Source organism: Oryza sativa, chromosome 8, assembly GCF_034140825.1.
Source record: "Oryza sativa Japonica Group chromosome 8, ASM3414082v1".
NCBI lineage: Eukaryota > Viridiplantae > Streptophyta > Magnoliopsida > Poales > Poaceae > Oryza > Oryza sativa.
Genome location: NC_089042.1, coordinates 17640770 through 17659467, shown reverse-complemented (window position 1 = coordinate 17659467; position 18698 = coordinate 17640770). Strand labels below are relative to the sequence as shown.

General features: G+C 42.2%; 3 protein-coding genes and 1 long non-coding RNA gene across 4 annotated transcripts; all 4 read left to right on the top strand.

Moving 5' to 3' along the window:
* The first annotated feature begins 927 nt into the window (after positions 1-927).
* Positions 928-5560, top strand: LOC4345412 (uncharacterized). The gene is made up of 7 exons (XM_015795376.3): positions 928-1083; positions 1785-1853; positions 1951-2012; positions 2093-2182; positions 2267-2388; positions 3804-3861; positions 5022-5560. The coding sequence occupies exons 2-7, from the start codon at positions 1787-1789 to the stop codon at positions 5211-5213; spliced, it is 591 nt and encodes a 196-aa protein (XP_015650862.1). The 5' UTR covers positions 928-1083; positions 1785-1786; the 3' UTR covers positions 5214-5560.
* A 2387-nt stretch (positions 5561-7947) lies between these two features.
* Positions 7948-10888, top strand: LOC4345411 (NEDD8-conjugating enzyme Ubc12). Its single transcript, XM_015792695.3, has 6 exons — positions 7948-8091; positions 8795-8907; positions 9110-9218; positions 9805-9883; positions 9986-10102; positions 10340-10888. The coding sequence occupies exons 2-6, from the start codon at positions 8799-8801 to the stop codon at positions 10475-10477; spliced, it is 552 nt and encodes a 183-aa protein (XP_015648181.1). The 5' UTR covers positions 7948-8091; positions 8795-8798; the 3' UTR covers positions 10478-10888.
* A 1426-nt stretch (positions 10889-12314) lies between these two features.
* LOC4345410 (MLP-like protein 423) lies at positions 12315-13261 on the top strand. Its single transcript, XM_015792929.3, has 2 exons — positions 12315-12581; positions 12727-13261. Exons 1-2 carry the CDS (start codon positions 12410-12412, stop codon positions 13008-13010), a joined length of 456 nt encoding a protein of 151 aa, XP_015648415.1. The 5' UTR covers positions 12315-12409; the 3' UTR covers positions 13011-13261.
* Positions 13262-17415: 4154 nt separating this feature from the next.
* On the top strand, positions 17416-18398 carry LOC9269992 (uncharacterized). The gene is made up of 3 exons (XR_001548127.3): positions 17416-17546; positions 17625-17871; positions 17949-18398. It is a non-coding gene; the product is annotated as an uncharacterized lncRNA (long non-coding RNA).
* The last annotated feature ends 300 nt before the right edge of the window (positions 18399-18698 follow it).

The following is an 18698-nucleotide window of genomic DNA, read 5'->3' as shown; positions in this document are numbered from 1 at the left end:
AGTAGGAAATTAAGCAAAGGAATTCATAGAATGGGTTGAATGACCTTAACGCAGGCGGCGGCAGACTCCAATGGCTGCACGGTGATGGGCAGGATGCCAGCGGCAGTGGCAGGTAAAGAGGCGAGGCACCGTGACGTCGACGGCAAGCTGATGGGGAAGAGGAGCGGCAGCGACGTCGACGACAGGCTGATGGGCAGGAGGAAGACGCGGCGGCGGTGACAATCTGGAGTGGCTGGCGCTGTCGACGACGACGCGGAGGCTGATGCAGAGGAGGGCAGCGCGAGGGAGTGGGCTGATGGGGAGTCCACGATGGCGTCTGGAGCGGCCGGCGACATCGACGACGGCGTGGAGGCTGATGGGGAGGAGGGCGGCGCGGGAGAGTGGGTTGATGGGAAGGAGTCGACGATGGCGCAAATAATGATGGGAGGAGGGCGGCGGCGGTGGCGGGTGGCCGGAGGAGTAGGCGTCGACGGCGGGGAGGAGTAAGAATCGGCGGCGGGTGGATCTGGAGCGGAGTCCACGGCACAAGGGGGGGTGCCGGTGGCGGTTACGGTGGGCGGCGGCGGCAGGGGCAAGTGGGCGGAGGAAGAGACGTCGCGGGGTCAGGTTGGCGGAAGAGGAGTCGACGGCGATGGCGAGTGGGGCGGAGAAACTGTCCGCGCGCGATGGCAGTCTACCGCGATGGCGATCTCTGTGCGCGATTGCCCGTTGGATATGACGATCGGATGGTTGATATTACGCGTGTCTGTTAGATGCGTCTGCTATGTCAGGAATCAAGAACACCACTACGGACTTTTTAAGCAGTAGAGATAATAGTAATTGACAAAGAAAAAAAAGAGAGGAAATCTTAGCGTCCAAAATCATTGTGCGCCGTCAAGCCGTCGAGGATCCGTAGTGTATATCCCGTCCCCTCTTCGTCAAAAAAATAAATTGAAAAAAAAAAGAAAAAACTCCCGTCTCGTCGTCTCCGCTCCTTGCGAGTTCGCCCACCGCCGCCGGCGCGCCGATTTCCATCTCCCGAGCAAAGCGGGGGGAGGGCCACCGCCGCCGTCGCTGTCGTCCTGCTGCTCCCGCCACATCCCGGTGAGCATCTGAATCTCTGTCTTTCTCGTTCATCTCTCTCCCACCCACTTTTGTCTCGAAATTTGCTCGCGTTAACCCTAGCTTCTCTTCTAGATCTGGGAGCAGCTTATTTTTCGCTTAATAATTTTCCTTAACCTAGTTAATACAAGTAATCTGTTTGATTCGGGGGCTCCCAAGTTGGATTCGCCCCTGTTTGGGTGCACGCGTTCTAGTAGTCAGTTGTTGATTCATCTAATATGTTCCGTATTCTGCCTTTTCCTAACTAGGCTCCCCTAGAGAGGGTATTTTTTTTTTTGGTGTGTTCGACTCATTTGATTTCATTCTTTGAGGTTATGTTTGCCCTCAGATCAGGTATGATGTTGCAGGGCTTTGGTCCAAAGCTGTAATGATGTGGTATATATATCATAGTCTTCTGTTATCTACAAAAACATGGCTTTAGTTTTATCTAGGCAACAGAGCTGTAAATATCATAGTCTCTGTTATCTAGAAAACAATGAGGGGGTGGAGTTCATAATAGTAACTGATTTTGCTCATGAGAATTCATTGGAATGTTCCATGATCTACACTTGAATTTCTTTGTTTAATGCTGCCATTTTAGCTATTTGACAGTTCTTGTGTAGCTGAATTGTGCTGTTAGAATTACTTGCTGGAATAATGTTTGTTCTTAGTTCTTACGGTCACTGTTTATTGACTTTTTACAGAGATGGAGTCAGTGCCACTAACTGCTGAAGCTATTGCTTTTACCGAGAAAAAGATGGACATGACTTTAGGTCTGCTATTTATCCATTGTTTGCTTAATGGTATCAGTTAAGATTTCAGAATATGAGCATAGCTCCTGGGATTTTAACTTTTTATGTGTACATGCAGATGATATTATTAAGATGTCAAAGAAAAAGAATCCTGGAGGCAAGAAACCTGCTAGACAACCTGTAAGCATTTTAATTATTGACTGTACTCCATGCCATCTTGTATGGAAGTCAGTGAATAATCTCATCTTCTATCACTGCAGATCAAGAAACGTCCATTCCAGAATGACAACACTAATCAAGGGAATGCAAAGGTTCAGCGATTTATGGAAACTAGATCGTCCTTAAGACAAGTATGCTGTTTTTTCTATATGAAGTAATTCCTTTTTGTACTTTGTATTAGGTTCCATCTTAATGTTGTTTTTCTGGATCTTTAGGGGGTTCTTGCACAAAGGAGGACAAATCTGGGTGGAAATCAGTTCGCAGCTACAAAGCAGGCTGCAAAGAAGGCTGCTACAATGCCAATACGTAGCAGGGGTGTCAGATGGAACAAGCCAAGGTATGAGCTAACTGCTGCACTGTTTCATTACTCTTATTCTCTGCAGAGTCTTTATGAATCTATCTTACAAGAAATTATGAACAGGTAAACGATGGTTCTTTTATTGCTTATGAGAAGGTTTACTGCATTCAAGAACTTGTTAAATATTTTTGACAAATGCACCTGTGGATACATGACCTGAGATTGATCAGTGCTGGTGTTTGCATGCAACTACTGTATTAGATTCACCACTATTGGTGTTCGGTTGGTATAAAGCACATGCAAGTTTAAAGTTCAACAGACACTCTTGGGGTATATGGCCTATTTTTTGGTTGAACTGATAGAAACATAATGGATATGAGTTGGAGTAAGCTGATCAGATCATACTGGGTTGAACTTGATTTGTATGCCAAAATGTCATCACTCATCACAAGCATTGAGCATTTTGCCTTTTTCTTTTCTGGCTGTGCTGGTCAAGTTTATGGAATTTGAAAGGACCTTGGCATACATCAGTTATTGCCTGGCAATCAATATGGCAAATTTTTGATGTATTTATGGCAGCTGGGTGACTGCTGCTTGGGGAGGTCAGCCAAAACTCTTTGTGAGGGTTCATTATTCTCACTTGTTTGGTGATCTCTAGCATCTCCCCATAGCTGTTCATCCCCGATACTGGTTATGGATTGATATGCTGAAGTTGAATGACTTTCAACTATGCGCTGCATGGTGTGGATCAATGGTTTTTATTTTGCTTTGACAACGGAAGTGTGAATCTAGCTTGTAGTGTTTTCAGCAAAGCTGTGATCATCTATGTTTTGGAGTAAATTCTGCTGCTGGTCTCACTCCTAGTTGGCCATATGAACCGGTGTACTGCTGTGCATTATTTTGAGTGTCCTCTTGTTGGATTTTGGACATCAGGTGCTATGTGCTTTCTATTTTATATGCCCCGATTAGTGGTTCCCAACAGTGATATTCCATTACTCATCTGAAGATCTTGGCATATCATGATTTTGCTTGTTAAGAGTGGGTGGATTCTCTAGCATTCTTGGTTGGTCCTGGAATGACGTTCCCAAGTGTTGACTGGTACCTCATTGGTTCAAGCAAGCAATAAATCACAACTATTGGGATTTGGGACATATTGAACTCAAATTTGGTATGAGGTAACAATTAGGATGTTGAGGGCCTTGTGAACCATGGTGCACCATGTATTTGCCCTCATTGATGTAATGGTCACATTTACTGTTTCTGCTTGGTATTGTTGTATGGTATGTACAACCTGACTTTAAAACTTAAGAGGGGTATGGTGAGTTGGTTTGACCACTTTATGTAGCATATAGGTTATGGAAACATACTGCTTTTGGTACTCTGTTGCATACAACAATATCTGCCTGAGCGAATTTTTGCCTTTGTGAGCTGCTAATGTTTTGTCCTGGATGCAGTGCCCCATCTAACTCAATACAGCGGAGGCCTGTAGGACAGGCTTTTCAGAATGGGAAGGTAAGAACGGAATCAGAGTTTAGATGAGTTTACTGCCAGCACTTATAATATTCAAGCATACTTTGTTAGTTTTTGTTACTAGGGTGTAAAACCTTGTTTGCACTACATCTGCTTTAGTTTTCTATATCGCATTGATACTATATTATTCTTGTGAAGTACGGGGTAGTACATTTAGTTTGTACTCCCTCCTTTACAAAATATAAGGATTTCTAGGTTGTTTAGCAGGGATTAAGGTTGAGAGGAAAAGACTATTGCCCATCAATATATTGATAAGGGATGAGTGGGGGGGTGGGAGGGTAAGTGGGGGTAAGATGGGAAGACTTTTGAATGGGAGATCATGGATAAATTTGGTGAAACCCAAAAAGGTAAAGGAAAAATAATGTGCATGAGTGGAGTCCACAAGAAATTGGCCAATTCTGGAGGCTTTAGTTGAATTCATACTTGAATGCTATCCTGATGTTTTATACCATTAATTTTGATTTAGCTTTGCCACAATTCTTAGTGATTGCTCATATTAGTGTTTGGTCGCTATCATCCACCAATTTTGTTGAGCATTAGTGCAATACCTTGTTATGACTTATGATGGCCAAATATAATTATATAGATAAACCAAATGAAAAGAAACTAACTACACAATTGATCTCACAGCCCACCATACTCCAAGGAGATTCCTCTTTCTGTTTCTTGGTTACACTTCTGTTATTCACCTCCCCACAGCAAACCTTAGACTGCTTGCAAGGAGATTGGATTTACTGATAGAGCAGAATGTGGGGGCTGGTTGTGGGTAAAGATTATGGGTGTGTTTCTGGAACACGCATGTGCCTGAGGGGTTGCCCTGGCATGTTAGTGAGACGTATGAAGGATCTGGTAGGAGTGGTTCAACAATGATATATGATGATACTAAGATAAATAAATTTATATACTCTTTTTTTTGTGTATTTGACTGTATTTCCTTGATAGTTTCATGCTTTTTATTTGGCATAACAATATTATACCAGTGAGAGTTACTGTTGTGAATAATTTTTTTTAATGAGTTGCAATAATATATAAAATATGAAACACGTTTGATTATTTCATGCTTATGTTGCATTATTTTTTATTTTAAGTTAGTTTTGTTGACACTATCGCTAAATCATAATGTGGCTTTTATCCATGTCTAGGGGAAGGAGGTGCAGAACAAGGCACCAAGGACAATGGATGCGCTCTTTGCACAAATGAAGCAGCAGAGGATGAGGACCATTCCACAGCAGCAGACGAATACTGCCCCTGGCCGGCAGATTGCCCAGCAGCGGCGTAATCAGCAACAGCGGCGAGGAAGAGGATATGGTGGCCGCAATGGTGGTAACCAATGAGTTCAACCACATCAAATGTCCTTCATGGGAGCATTTTCAGTTCACTGGTTTCTTGGGTGGGAGAAGAACCCCTGGAATGCTAACTTGGCTTCTTTGTTCCCTTGTATTGTTAGGAGAGTCGCGGACAGAATCTTACTGAAGTCTGTATGCAGTTTTTCTGGTTTCCTATTTCTGCTTCAGCTTGTATAATGTCCGATGGAGTGTATGAAAATTTGCCTTTTTGTGTTACTAGTTGCGATGTTATATTTGGCATGCTTGTAGATAGTTATAGGTTGATGTGTGCTATCGGATTTTACAGTGTCGGTTCAGTTTTTGAAAGTACAGGACCGACTTCTGTGTTAGTTTCAGTATTGGTGTTAGTTTCCGTTGGTGACACAATCATTTCTCTCAGTAGGGAAAAGAGGAAACATTGGGGCACTTCTCCGTCTAGTTTTTTGTGAATCATGGCCCAACTTGATATATTTGATAATATGTTTTGTCTTGCATTAATCCAAATCACTCTTAACTTTGACATTATCTGGTAGGGTGTCAAACCAACCAGACCAAAGTTCAGTTTGGATTAGAAATAGTTGGGTGGTAAAATAAATAAAACTAGGATAAATCGAATACTTTGTAAATTAATATTTGTTTTCATTAAATTCATTTCTTTGGGTGGAAAATGGCAAACATAAAAGTTATTCAACGCTCTTTTTGAAACAACGCTATCAGTGTTTGAACAGAAAAACTATTGTCTTGGGATAGAAATTAGGCATGTCTGGTAATAAATCCTTGAAAAATGTTTTACCTAGTTTTTGAATTCATTTTCATGCTCATATAGTCACATGGATCAGTATACCACTGTTGTACGAAAGATCAGGGAGGCAACTTGTCCTTAATCTTGCGTGGTGCTTGTTGCAGCATGGATTGAGAGATGGGAATACGATTCTCTTCCGGTGATTCGAATTTCATCTTTCTTTTTCTTTGTCAAATGTCAATTTCAGGGAATAAAGAAAAGGAAAAGGATGAGAATTATTCCAATTTGACTCTGTATTTTGGCCGAAGGTACAACTACCGATGAAGAGATTCTCATATGGCAAGAAGATTTATGCTTAGATTTTTGGCTTGTGGCCACGACTTTATAATGGATGGATCATTTTAATAGATCAATTTTGCAGCTGATTCCTTTTTCCACTATGGCACTCTAATTACCACACGTTGCGATGCGATTGGCATCTTTTGACATCTCTGGTACTTTGTCACAACCCTGAACATCTTTGGCAATGCAATTTCTCTTTTGAAAATTCATGCTCTCAGTGTCTTTCGGGACTGGGAAAATTTGTCGTGTTGAACACAAAATTTCACGGTTTTAGCCCCCTTACATGAAACGAAATTCCAAACATTCACATCCTTTAGAGAGGTTCATGCATAAGAAAGGCCATAAGGGTAACAGCATATACTGTTGTTATGACTTGTGTTCCTTGTCAGCGTCAATGTTATAGGGGTGTTTAGATGTAGGGGTGTAAAGTTTTGGCGTGTCACATTGGGTATTATATAGGATGTCGCATGGGGTGTTCGGGTATTAATACAAAAATTAATTATAGAATCTGTCAGTAAACCGCGAGACGAATCGTCATTAGCAAATATTTACTGTAGCACAACATTGTCAAATCATAAAACAATTAGGCTTAAAAGATTCGTCTTGCAAATTAGTTGCAATCTGTGCAATTATTTATTTATTAAGCCTATATTTAATACTTCATGCAAGTGTTCAAACATTCGATGTGACAGGGTGAAAAATTTTAGGGTGGGATCCAAACAGGGCCATAGTTCTTTTGAAAATACATAGGATGCAATACTATTGTCAAATCGACTCAAAATATTGTCAACACTTAAGTTTAAGTTTAGAGTAGTCAGCTTACATGGGCAGCCAATTTTTATCAGGATTAGCAATATATTTATGATGTCATCAGGGCTAGTGACTAACCTCTTCTTTTTCTTATCTTCTTTCAAAATTCTCCTAACATGTTTAGATAAGAAATATTTTGTTTTGAATGAAATATAAAAAAATGATTTGACTATTTTATCTTTTATAGAGAAAATTGATTGTGTGCAACTGACTTTGTCCCCGTTCTATAATATGACATTGAGTTTATCAAGATCTATAATATGCCATCGTATTTGGCTTAACTTCTATAATATACTATCCCTGTCTAGTTAGATCCCGTTAGCATTGTATAATTTTATCCTAATGACCAAAATAACCCTAAGATAAAAGTTTCGAAAATTTGGTCGACAAATCCGAAATATCATATTGTAGCAAAGAGAAGCTCGAATCTAGCGTCCCTGCTCTTCATCTGGTCGGCTCCTTCCTCCTTAAGTCCATGCAAGCCCAACACTTCTGACATCAACGACGACCATGACAACACTTTGCATGACGACAGAGAAGAAAAAAAGACATGTCAGTGATGACTAAAGGGTGTGATTGCATATACAAAGCGGAGAGGAGGAACGATAGTAGCTCATGAAGAAAGAGCAGTGGTGATGGTGCATGGAGCGACAGTAGTCAGTGGTTGCTGGTGGTCTAAGAAGTTTGCTGTTGACACAATCCCCAACTAAATTTGTTGTATTTTTTTCTCTGAGTCCTACTAATATGTGGGCCACTAGTCATCGTCATGAAGTAATCACTAGTAAGTTTTAAAGTAAAAGAAAATGAGATAAAGGTGAATTACTAGAGTATCTTCCCCTTCCTTCCCTTGGGCCTTGGCGTAAAAGAAAGAGAAATCTCCATTCTCGTCGTCTCCTCAGCTGCTTGCGCCAAGACGAGTCGCGGCTCAACAGGGGGAGGGGCGGCGATCTCCATCCATCCGGCGAGCAGAGCAGGGGAGGGGAGGGGATCCTGGTGAGCATCCATCCACATCCTGTTCTTTCTGATTCATCTCTCTCTCCCCCACCGGGACTACTTTTTGTCTGGAATTTGCTTGCGTTCGTTCGTTAACCCTAGCTTCTTTTCTAGATCTGGAAGAAGCTCTTTCTCTTAATTCCAGAGCCTTAACCTTAATACAAATAACAGTTTGTTGTTTGTTCCACCCAAAAGTTTGGGGGTTCAACTGAACCCCGGCCATGTCCCAAGTTGGATCCGCCCATGTGTCTTAAGTGGACTAGAGTAATGTAGGAAATATGCTAACTAGTATTTCTCTAATCGCAAAAACGCATATGATATGTTTCTGAGTGATTCGTCTGTCTGCAAATGATTATGACCCCTGACACACCTTATGATGCACCAGAGCATCCTGCTGTGAGTGGACAATTATCACAATTCACGATTTACATATGAAACTTTATGACATGCATGAATTAGTCCTGTGGATGTCTCTTGTTGATGCTTTGCCCTTGTTGGAAAACTTTACTTGATCTTGAATTAGTTTGCATGTGAAAATAGTGAATAATTACTTTAAGAGGCCACTAACAGATTATTGATATCTGTAACTTGGAACTTTCCGTAAGTAACTGAACTGATTTTGTGTCACACCCTGCCCATTTCATGTGTATGCTCCTGTAGAAAAAAAAAAGGTTTCTTTGGATAATTTGTTCTTCTTTCTCAGGAAAATGCTAAACCTTATTAAGATAAAGGGTCAAAAGAAGGAAGATGCAGCCAATGCAAATGGAAAGCCTCCTGCCAAAAAGCAAAGTCCAGGGGAGTTGCGTCTTCACAAAGGTTTGCCATTTCATAAATAATATAGTTCACTTGGGCTATCATTTGGTTTATGCAGTGTGATTATACTTATCAAGCATTTCCTTTCCTTTGTTTAGTTTGCATGAGTGTATCTCTGCATCTTACTACTCTCGTATCCAATTGGTGCAGTATGTGAATTTTTTATTGTCACTTCTACGTTAACTTTGTTTTTTCTTGCTTTCAGATATTGCTGAACTTAACCTTCCTAAGTCGACTAGAATTTCTTTTCCTAATGGCAAGGATGATTTGATGAACTTTGAAGTTACTATTCGACCTGATGAGGGATACTATGTGTAAGTTATTGCAGGTGTTACTTTTACATGTAATTTTCATTTGGTGGTTCTGTGAAATATGTTACCAATTTTTCTGAATTGGTGATTCTACATCTACAGCATCCATTGAAATGACATTTGAATTGTATGCAAAATAAAATATGCATTCTCCTCTTCCTGCATTAATAAGTGCATTCCATGATGTAATGATAGTTGTTAGAACAAGGAATAACAGGAGTCATGTGTGTATCATGAAGGGCTAAATAAGTTTTTCTATTTGATAGGTTTCGTATGATATTTTACATAGGAATGCATGCAGGGGCATTAGCAGCAAACTTAACTTTGCCTTTGTCTTCTCAACATATACCTGTTCTTGATTACGGTATTGCAGTAACTTGTAATTATTGCTTTTGTTTTTGTCCTTTTGGTTTCTTTATTCTGCATGGGGAGTATTTACCCTGTAGCTACTCAAATTTGAAGAAAGTGGCAGAAGTGGACCATGTTTTACCTTTCTCGTTTTCTATTTCAGATAATGGTGGAACACAGCCAAGTACTTATTATTTTAATTTCAAGTGTTGGTTCTAATATGGATTTTGTTATTCTTCAGAGGTGGTAAATTTATTTTTACTTTCCAAGTTCCTCCTGCCTATCCTCATGAACCACCCAAAGTCAAGTGCAAGACTAAGGTAGCGAGTCTCTTCCCATTGATATAGTGCTTTTTAGTTCTTCCCAATTAAATCTTCCAGCAAACCTGCTTTTTGGTTCTCATAATTGCAACTTGTTACTAGGTCTATCATCCCAATATTGACTTGGAGGGAAATGTCTGCCTTAACATTCTGCGTGAAGATTGGAAGCCTGTCCTGAATGTCAACACGATTGTATATGGCTTGAATCTTCTTTTCTCAGTAAGTACAGTGATTGCATGTGTGAATTAAAACCAAAAAAAAAAGAACTGTACATCTCTGTGGAAAAATGATTTGTATTTCGCTCTTTTGGAATATTTTTTCACGGTTGTATCTTCACTTCTCTGTACATCATTTACCCATGAAAAGTTATTTTGGTTTCGTGAAGCAGAAATTTCTTTAATAATTTCGTTTTGTTATTTATTACCTTGGTGTCTAATTTTCCATCATCATGTGCAGCAACCTAATGATGAGGACCCTCTAAATCATGAGGCGGCAGCAGTTCTTCGAGACAACCCAGAAAAGTTTGAGAGAAATGTCCAGAGGGCAATGGCTGGAGGCTATGTTGGTGAAACCCACTTCCCTAGATGTATGTAAGGCCTGAAGATGGTGATCGGTACCTGACTTATCTGCTGCTGCCATTTCTCCTACCAATGCACTATGGTAAAAGCAGTATATGTAACCAAGAAGGAACTTCTCTGTTATGTAACAACAGCAGTTGCTAGAAAGTAAGTTAGTGAGGCAATTGAACTCACGTTCATAACCCGCAATCCGAAGACTCTGGGTTAACCTGTTGTGGCAAATGTTCTCTTTTGGCCCTCGCGCGCATCTCAGTCATTCTGATTCATACCAGTTTCTGAGATGCTTTTGTATAATGCCAGCTAGAGAAAATGCTGAACAGTATGTGTGTGCTGCACTTACTGCCTGTTATGACTTATGGCTACCAGGAAGTAAGAACAAGTTCACTAACATTGCTTAATGTAACATGCTACCTTGGGTAGTTGTGTTGTTCTTTTTTCCAAGCTCTGTAACTGGAAAAGTCTTCTCCACCTAAATGTTCTGAAAGGCATTTCATGGCTATTTTAACTGCAAAGGGCCTGGAGCTGTTGCTTTCTGCAAATCTGTGGTCATACATCCAAAATCTATCAAAAAAGTAAACAAAGAAGATTCATCTGTAGTGGCTTTATAAATCTATTGAGCTAGAGCAGGTAGAAGGTAGATTTCGACAAGTGTTGAGCCGAAGAACAAATTGCGCTGTTACATTGATTGGTTTCAATTAAGAAGGAATAGTGTAGTAGTGCCATGAGAAGTAATCAATGACTAGTGGCACACGTACTAATGGATGATGCAGTGGAAAGGCATTGTAATGAGAGTTTAGAGCATATGCTTATTGCTCCTAGTTCTTTACCTGCCCTTTCTAATTTGCATGATCTTTGTATTACTCCATAGATAAGATTTGCAACATTATATCCCCCCAAAACAACTTTTACTTCGCTTTCAATCGTTTCAGAACTTCTGTTCTAGAAGTAGCTCATACTCCGTTTGCACAAAGAGGGACATTTTTATAATCTGTAGTTTTTTATATGACGTCTTCAATATGTAGTTTCGTGAAAAAAAAATGGTGCTAAAAATATAGTTTTGTGATACGCATCCTCAAATTTATAGTTTTGCGATAGTTTGGTCAATGTTTATGTGGTTTTGTGAAATTTACTTGAAAAATATATAAAGCTGAGTTTTTTTTTTATAGAATGAAAAGATGTTATTTCAGGGATGGATGGATTAGTATGTCTTGAATGGCTTACTGGCAAAATGATGCATCCGATGACCTCATTCTTTCCTCTCTTTTCTGATATTTGATTGAATAGATATTCTATAGCCGCAAAAATCTATTCGAACTTAGGAGAATGATGATCATGGACTGACGGGGATTACATTGATAAGCACTTCGCATAGTTTACCTTACTCTACATGCCTATAACAATCATTCATCATTGTTTGCGTTTATCCCTTCTAGTGGGTTCCTTCGTAGGCACATGATGTGTATTGGAGTGGATTTGGATTCTCTGATCCAGAAAACCAATATGAATAGTTTGCGAAATCATATGGACCATCCGGTCAAGATCTCCAGAGCACCACAAAGCAACAGTAAATTTACTACTCATCTTTACAAAAGAATTTAGGGAGTAGCCTTGGTCATGGTCAAGTTCAGAAACATCAACAGCAATCAGTCAGTCCAGTGTGTATCTGATACTTCAAAACAGCCTGAAATCTTCAGCACATCGATTCTCCGATGTAAAGGATCCATTTTACACCCTCCAATGTGGCCATCCTTGTCAAGGCAACAATTCAATATTTACACTCCTCTGCAAGACTGCAAGGGACCAAATGCCAGCAGCTGCCCCTATATAAGTCCATGTGAATGTCTCAGAAGAATGCACACACAGCAACACTTGCACTGCAACCAGAAGCCAGCCACTACTCAGTAGGAGATTGGAGCTGAGAGCAGCAGCAGCAGCAGCAGCTAGGAAGATGAAGAGCCTGCAAGGTGAGGTCCACCTGAACATCCCTGCATCCAAGGCATGGGAGATGTTCACCAACAATGAGACCCTGGGCAAGATCAGCCCCGAAATGCTGTCGGGCGCCGAGTACCTTGAAGGAGATGGCAGCCCTGGCAGCCTCAGGATCTTCAAGCTAGGACCTGGTAAAGAAACTATCTCAGATATGTTTTTGGTACAAAGTTTCCAATTGTTCACATGCAATGTCATAGTGTCATTTTCATACTGTAGCTGTCAAATAGTATTGTCAGCTGTTCTAATTGTTGTAAGCATGAACTGTGTCAACTGCAGCACTTCATCACTTTGTCAAGGAATCTGTTCAGAAGGTTGAGAAGGTCGAGACAGGCCGGTCCTTCGGCTATGAAGTGGTCAGCGGTGAGCTGAAGGAGGTCTATGATCCCTACCATGTCACCTTCTCCTTCGCCCCCGTCCCGGGGAAGGAAGGCGAGCAGTGCGTCGCTGGGTGGAAGGCTGAGTTTGAGCCCATCACCCCCACTTCCCCGCCACCAGAGAAGGCCAAGGATGCCGCCCTCGGGTTTCTTAAATTGTTTGAGACTTGCGAAGCCACTAACTAGTAAAATGACAAAAGCTGTTGTCATCTTAATGAAGATAAGTATGAAGAAACCTATGGGTAGGACAGCGTATAGAGTACTAGGCTTGACATGTGTAATACCTGCCTAGTACCTTTCTGGAAGTGTGCTATGCCAAGTGCTATGTAATGTAATAACCCTGTACTAATTACTCTAGACCCAAAAAGGAGTCCATATATGCTTCTTGTATATGTATGGCTGAAAATGAGATAATGTGTGTGAAGATTCTAGAAAAACAATCACAAATATCTTCATGGTATCAGAGCTTGGTCGCCAGCGACTGCGCCAAGGCTAAACCCTAGCTAGCGGTGGCTGTGGCTGGAGAAGCAGGGCGCACCGGCGGTGTATTGGCGTGTGGTGCTGGAGCTCCCGGCGAGGAAGCGAGCGTGTTGACGGTGGAGGTAGCGGTGGCTGCTGTGGTTGTGCTTGGAGGATTCCGACGTGGAGAGAAGAAGGTTTGGCTAGCAGGGAGCGCCAACGGAGACCGCGTGCACGGAGGGCAAGTTGGCGACGGCGTGTGGAGAGAAGAAGGTGCTGTTGCTTGCTGCCGTGTGAAGGTGCTGCTTGAGAAGGTGCAGCTGCTGCTTGCTGCTTGAGAAAGTGCTGCGGCTGCTGCTCGAGAAGGTGAGGATTTTCTGCTGCTGCTGCTGCTGAGAAGGTGAGGATTTGGTCAGATTGAGGTCTCACAGCAAGAAAAGAAGGGGAAGAGATTAACTTGTGGAGGCAAGAAGAAGGGATATAGCTGCTATTAACTTGCTGTAATAGGGAAAACCAAGGGATTGAATAGGTGATGGGTAAATTGGTAGATATGCTTGCTAAGAAATTTAGCGAGACATCTAATACCAGCCATGCGATTGTTTCTCATGTTGAATCAGTAAAACAATTGAGTTGATGCAAAATGATATTAAGTTGGAAGGTGTCAAAAATTGTTTGAGTTGGTTTATGAGAACATTGTTGATCTTGAAGACAAAGGGATTAGAAGGATATGTTACAGGGGAGATAAAAGTGTCTGAGAGCACATCAAGTGCTGAGTGGAAGACTTGGAGTGCTAGCAACTCTTTAGTAGTAGCGTGGTTGTTGACTTCATTTATCCCTGTTATTGCTACAACTGTTGAGACCATCTCTAGTGCAAGTGAGATGTGGAAAACTCTCACTAATCTTTACTTAGGAGAAGGAAATGTGATGCTAATGGTGGAGGCACAAGAGAAGATAAGTGCTTTGAAATAAGGGGAGCATTCTATTGTAGAATATGTTGCAAAACTGAAGCATTTGTAGTCTGATTTAGATCATTATGATCCTCTTGGATTAGAGCACCCTGATTGTATAGCGAAAATGAGAAAATGGATTGAGCGCACAAGGGTCATTGAGTTCTTGAAGAGCCTAAATTCGGAGTTTGAAGGGAGAAGAGATGCAATGTTTCATCAAACCACAATTCCTACCTTGGATGAGGCTATTGCAGCTATGAAACGGGAGGTGTTTAAGAAGAAAGTATTGCCTAGAGTCACACCATCTTCACCAAGTCCCACATATAACATACCAATAAAATATACTTTGAGAAATTCGTGAACAAAATATGTAAATGAGTAAAACCATCATTTGCTGTATGTGCATATATTATTTTCATTTGTTTTTGGCTCTTCAATGCATCTTCATTATAGGTTTCATATGCATTGTAAAGATAATTAAAATTCTAAACAATTATGGTGCAATATAAAATAAAAAATTCCTAAATAATCTATACAACACATACAACTTACTAGAACTACTATTAGGAGCGTAGCATTTCAAGCACGAAACATGCATCATCCTAGGCCCCGTCATCCTATTCCTACCGTTGTTGGAGTAAACGATTTACTCCTATCGCGCGCCTCTACCACCCACCTTTATTCAAGTAAACGATTTACTTCGATAATAAAAACAACTCCCCTGCTTCCGATCCCACCCCAATGTCTCGCATCGTGCTCCCAACATTATCGGAGTAAATGTTTTACTTTGATAAATACAACTTCTCTGCTCCCGGTATATATTCTATTTTTCCCGTACCCAACCAACCACTCTCGCCCCCACTTCGTTTTTTTTCCTTTTTTTTCGGATCTGAATCGATCCACCATCCCAGCCCACAGATCGGTGACACACCATGGAGGAGGACGACGACACCGTGGCGGTTGATGGCGGTGGCCGGCGAGCGGTGGCCTGGCTGGCGGCGCTTGAGGCGAAGGCACTGCTTCAAGCTTCGCTGCCGGACGCTGGGCAGCACCTTAACCAGCAAGGAGGTGTTCACCTAGGCCAATAGAAGCAACCAGCGGCTGCTTCGCGTTGGCGACATTAATAGAACAAGCAAGTAAGGAAATGATACTCTGATTTGCATCTGCATACTCTCCTTCAACTTCACGCAAGAAGCCCCAATTATTTTGCATATCAAATTAATGTGCAATCTCCAATGTTACCTGATCTCAATTGATGGGCTGCACAAGTCCTACATTTGCACATCGTGTTCCATGTGGCTGGCCGCAGAGGATAGGGTGGAGTCCACCGGTGATGGAGGTTGTTTGCTATTTTTCTTTTGCTCGTCATCTCTATTGACATGAACGAGAATGTTTTTGCATTTTTTTTGTGCTTGCTAGATGATGGATGGCTGCTACTATGCAACATCGAGCTCATCTCTATATCACACTGCTACATCCTTCCATGATTCCATCGTCGATTACTGCTCGCCACCCAGTTGCCCTCTCCACTACCAGTCACAAGACACAGACCATCCTCTTTGTCCTTATAGCAAGATCCAGCAAAGCCACCAGATGGATTTTTGGCTGAATCATTTTTTTATTTTCTAGTTTGATCCACCTGTGAGTAATTTTATCGCTTGTGTGTGATTAAGCCTGTAATTTTTTCATTCATACGACTATTTTGTGATACAGATCAACAGTACTCTTAGTATCAGTTTTTACTCTTATACTGTATATTGAAAACATCAGTAAACATATTACTACACAGTGGCTATGAGATCATGGTTATATTGAGAGGAAGGTGGTAATTGTTTTACTCGCAGACCACGAAATCTCAGTTTTTACTCTTATACTGTGTATTGAACACATCAGTAAACATATTACTACACGGTGGCTACGAGATCATGGGCTATATCGAGAGGAAGGTAGTAATTGTTTTACTCACAGACTATGAAATCTAAACAATATTTATAATATTGGTAAAAAAATTACTAGCGTTGTAAGCTGGTAGTAATTCTTTTACGACCATCTAGGTATGGCGTTATACGATGTGGAGGCATTCATGCGAGTAAATTTGTTACTTTAGAATGAGCAGATGTGGGAGACTGGGAGTAAATGAAAAACTCCACAGAGTAAATTTGTTACTTTTGAATCGTGCGGAGATACTAGAAAAAGGGAAAACTCGGAAAGAAAAACTAGACGGTAAATGTTTTACTAAAACGCGAAAACAGAAAAACTATAGAGAAGGAATGAAAAACAGAAAAATTTGGATGGTTAATATTTTACCAGGCCCATTGATGAAGCACGAATGAGATGAAAAAGAGAAAAAAGAAACACGGAAGGTGGGGTGGTAAAAAATGAAAAAAAAACGAACCGAGAAAAGGTGGGATGCGGAGGAAATGTGGGGTGGTAAAAAAGCGAAAACCAGATGGAGAAGGCGTTGTGCGGTGCTTGAACTACTATTCTGCGATGTAGCGCGTGGATTTGCGCTACCGACAACTTACTGTAATTTTGACATCATTTTATCACTTGATTTGATACCTCAATAAATCATCCAAAACAGCAAAATCTGCAAAAAAAAAAAAAAAACGAAATAGCACATTGCCTAATTTACACCTTCACCGTAATTCAACCATAGCTCTCCTAGCAAAAACTTTTGATCAGCATGTTAAACATGGTATACTTAACTACCAGGAGTCTTGGATTAATTTAATTCGAAATCTAACCACTTTAAATAAGAGCCACAAGTTCTTTAAACAATATTTGACTGCAGTCAACATAGTAAATTGGCCTTCTTTACAAATTTACCATGGTAATTCTAAAAGATGTTTAGCCTTGGGACTTGGCTCATATATAAGACCACATCCTTGTCTACCTAGTGCTGGCTTGTCTCCCCCTAAGTCCCAATATAAATAGAGAAACACAAGAGTGCAAAATCAAACCTTGAAATAGTCTACATACTTGCTTCTAGAGTGTTTCATTCTCTCTATCACTGCCAGAGGGGCCCAGGGTCCATGGGAACTACTCGTCATCCTCAATAACACACCCCTAGCTCACCCCCACAGCCTGGAACACAGCCAAGTGCCATAGAACGTGTCATGGCCACCGGTTGACACCTAGCTCGAACTTGACACCTAAAACTCTACCATTTGACGATCCACCTCGCCAGCATACTCCATTTCTCTCCCTTATTACGTTCCACGAAGAAACAAAACGCGTCCACCTCGGAATCGCCGGGAACGGCCTTGTCTTTCTTGTCAGTCGGAAGTGTTTGATCGTCTTCATCCACTCTCTGGTGAGCTTTGCTGCAAACCATCATCGAAAACGTATTACTATTTCCATGCTTAATCTATCCATACCTTTTGTTTTCGAGATCGAGCCGTTCAAGAACGTCGGAGCGTGGCCACGGCTGTCTCCGGTGTCCAAAGCGCCGCCATTCGTCGCTTCGCCGTTTCCGTTGACCGGGTGCATTTCCGGCTGAGCTCTCACACCCCCGATGTCCACAAGATTCCACGAGAACGATGGCCGAAGGAATCGAACTGGAAGCGCGTGGATAGGGAGATCCCCTCCTTCTTCCTCAAGTCCGGCCGCCGCCTCCATCCTTGATTTCGTCCTCTCCGGTGAGTTGCAGCACGATTCGTCGCATCCGTAGTTTCCCTAGGACAACACTGACACACTGGACATGTTGTTTTTCCAGCTCGTTGACCGTAGCACACCGTCGACATCCACCCGGAGTTCTTCCTCACCGCCGAGCCGTTCCAACCGAAGCCGCTGCTATCAAAGCCTCGCAGATCCCTTCTTACATCCTAGTGAGTATAGATGGCCAAACGGGCGGCACGGCCCGGCACGGCCCAGGCCTGGCCATGCCTGTGCCGAAGTTAGTCTGGCCGGCACGGCCCGATCTACACTCTGGGCCGTGTTGTGCCAGCCCACGGGCCGCACACATGGCCCAGGCACGGCCCAACATGACTCGGGCTATGCTGGGCCGGCCCGAAGGCACAACGGTCCATTGCGCTTTTTCACAGAATAAGTCTATTTTTGGTTCCTCAACTCTGTGGTCTGGATAGAAAATAAGTCTATTTTGTATTCCTCTTCTCTTTTGGGCCCTGTATGACATGGTTCATTAAGTCTATTTTGCGTTCCTCAACTTTTTAATTCGGTCGTTCCGTACCGAGCCGGCCCACCGTGCCGAGGGTGCAGCCCAGGCACGGCCCGGCTGTCGGGCCGAGCCGGCACGGGCACGACCCCAAGTCGGGCCGTGCCGTGCTTGGGCCGGGCCAAAATGGCGTGCCTTGGGCAGGCCATATGGCCATCTATACCAGTGAGCATCCTGGACGCCCAAGAAGTAGCATGCATGCATTCCCTTCCCATGAACAAGGCTATGGACTCACCTGCATGCATAGCCCCTGCACAGCCGCCGCTCGGACTCGCCTCTGGCGATGATCCG

Coding starts and splice junctions, on each gene's coding strand:
- LOC4345412 (XM_015795376.3), top strand. CDS start 1,787: ATGGAGTCAGTGCCACTAACTGCTGAAGCTATTGCTTTTACCGAGAAA. Junction 1,854..1,950: donor AAAGATGGACATGACTTTAG/GTCTGCTATTTA, acceptor GTGTACATGCAG/ATGATATTATTAAGATGTCA. Junction 2,389..3,803: donor GTCAGATGGAACAAGCCAAG/GTATGAGCTAAC, acceptor TCCTGGATGCAG/TGCCCCATCTAACTCAATAC.
- LOC4345410 (XM_015792929.3), top strand. CDS start 12,410: ATGAAGAGCCTGCAAGGTGAGGTCCACCTGAACATCCCTGCATCCAAG. Junction 12,582..12,726: donor GATCTTCAAGCTAGGACCTG/GTAAAGAAACTA, acceptor TGTCAACTGCAG/CACTTCATCACTTTGTCAAG.
- LOC4345411 (XM_015792695.3), top strand. CDS start 8,799: ATGCTAAACCTTATTAAGATAAAGGGTCAAAAGAAGGAAGATGCAGCC. Junction 9,219..9,804: donor CCTGATGAGGGATACTATGT/GTAAGTTATTGC, acceptor GTTATTCTTCAG/AGGTGGTAAATTTATTTTTA. Junction 9,884..9,985: donor AAGTCAAGTGCAAGACTAAG/GTAGCGAGTCTC, acceptor ACTTGTTACTAG/GTCTATCATCCCAATATTGA.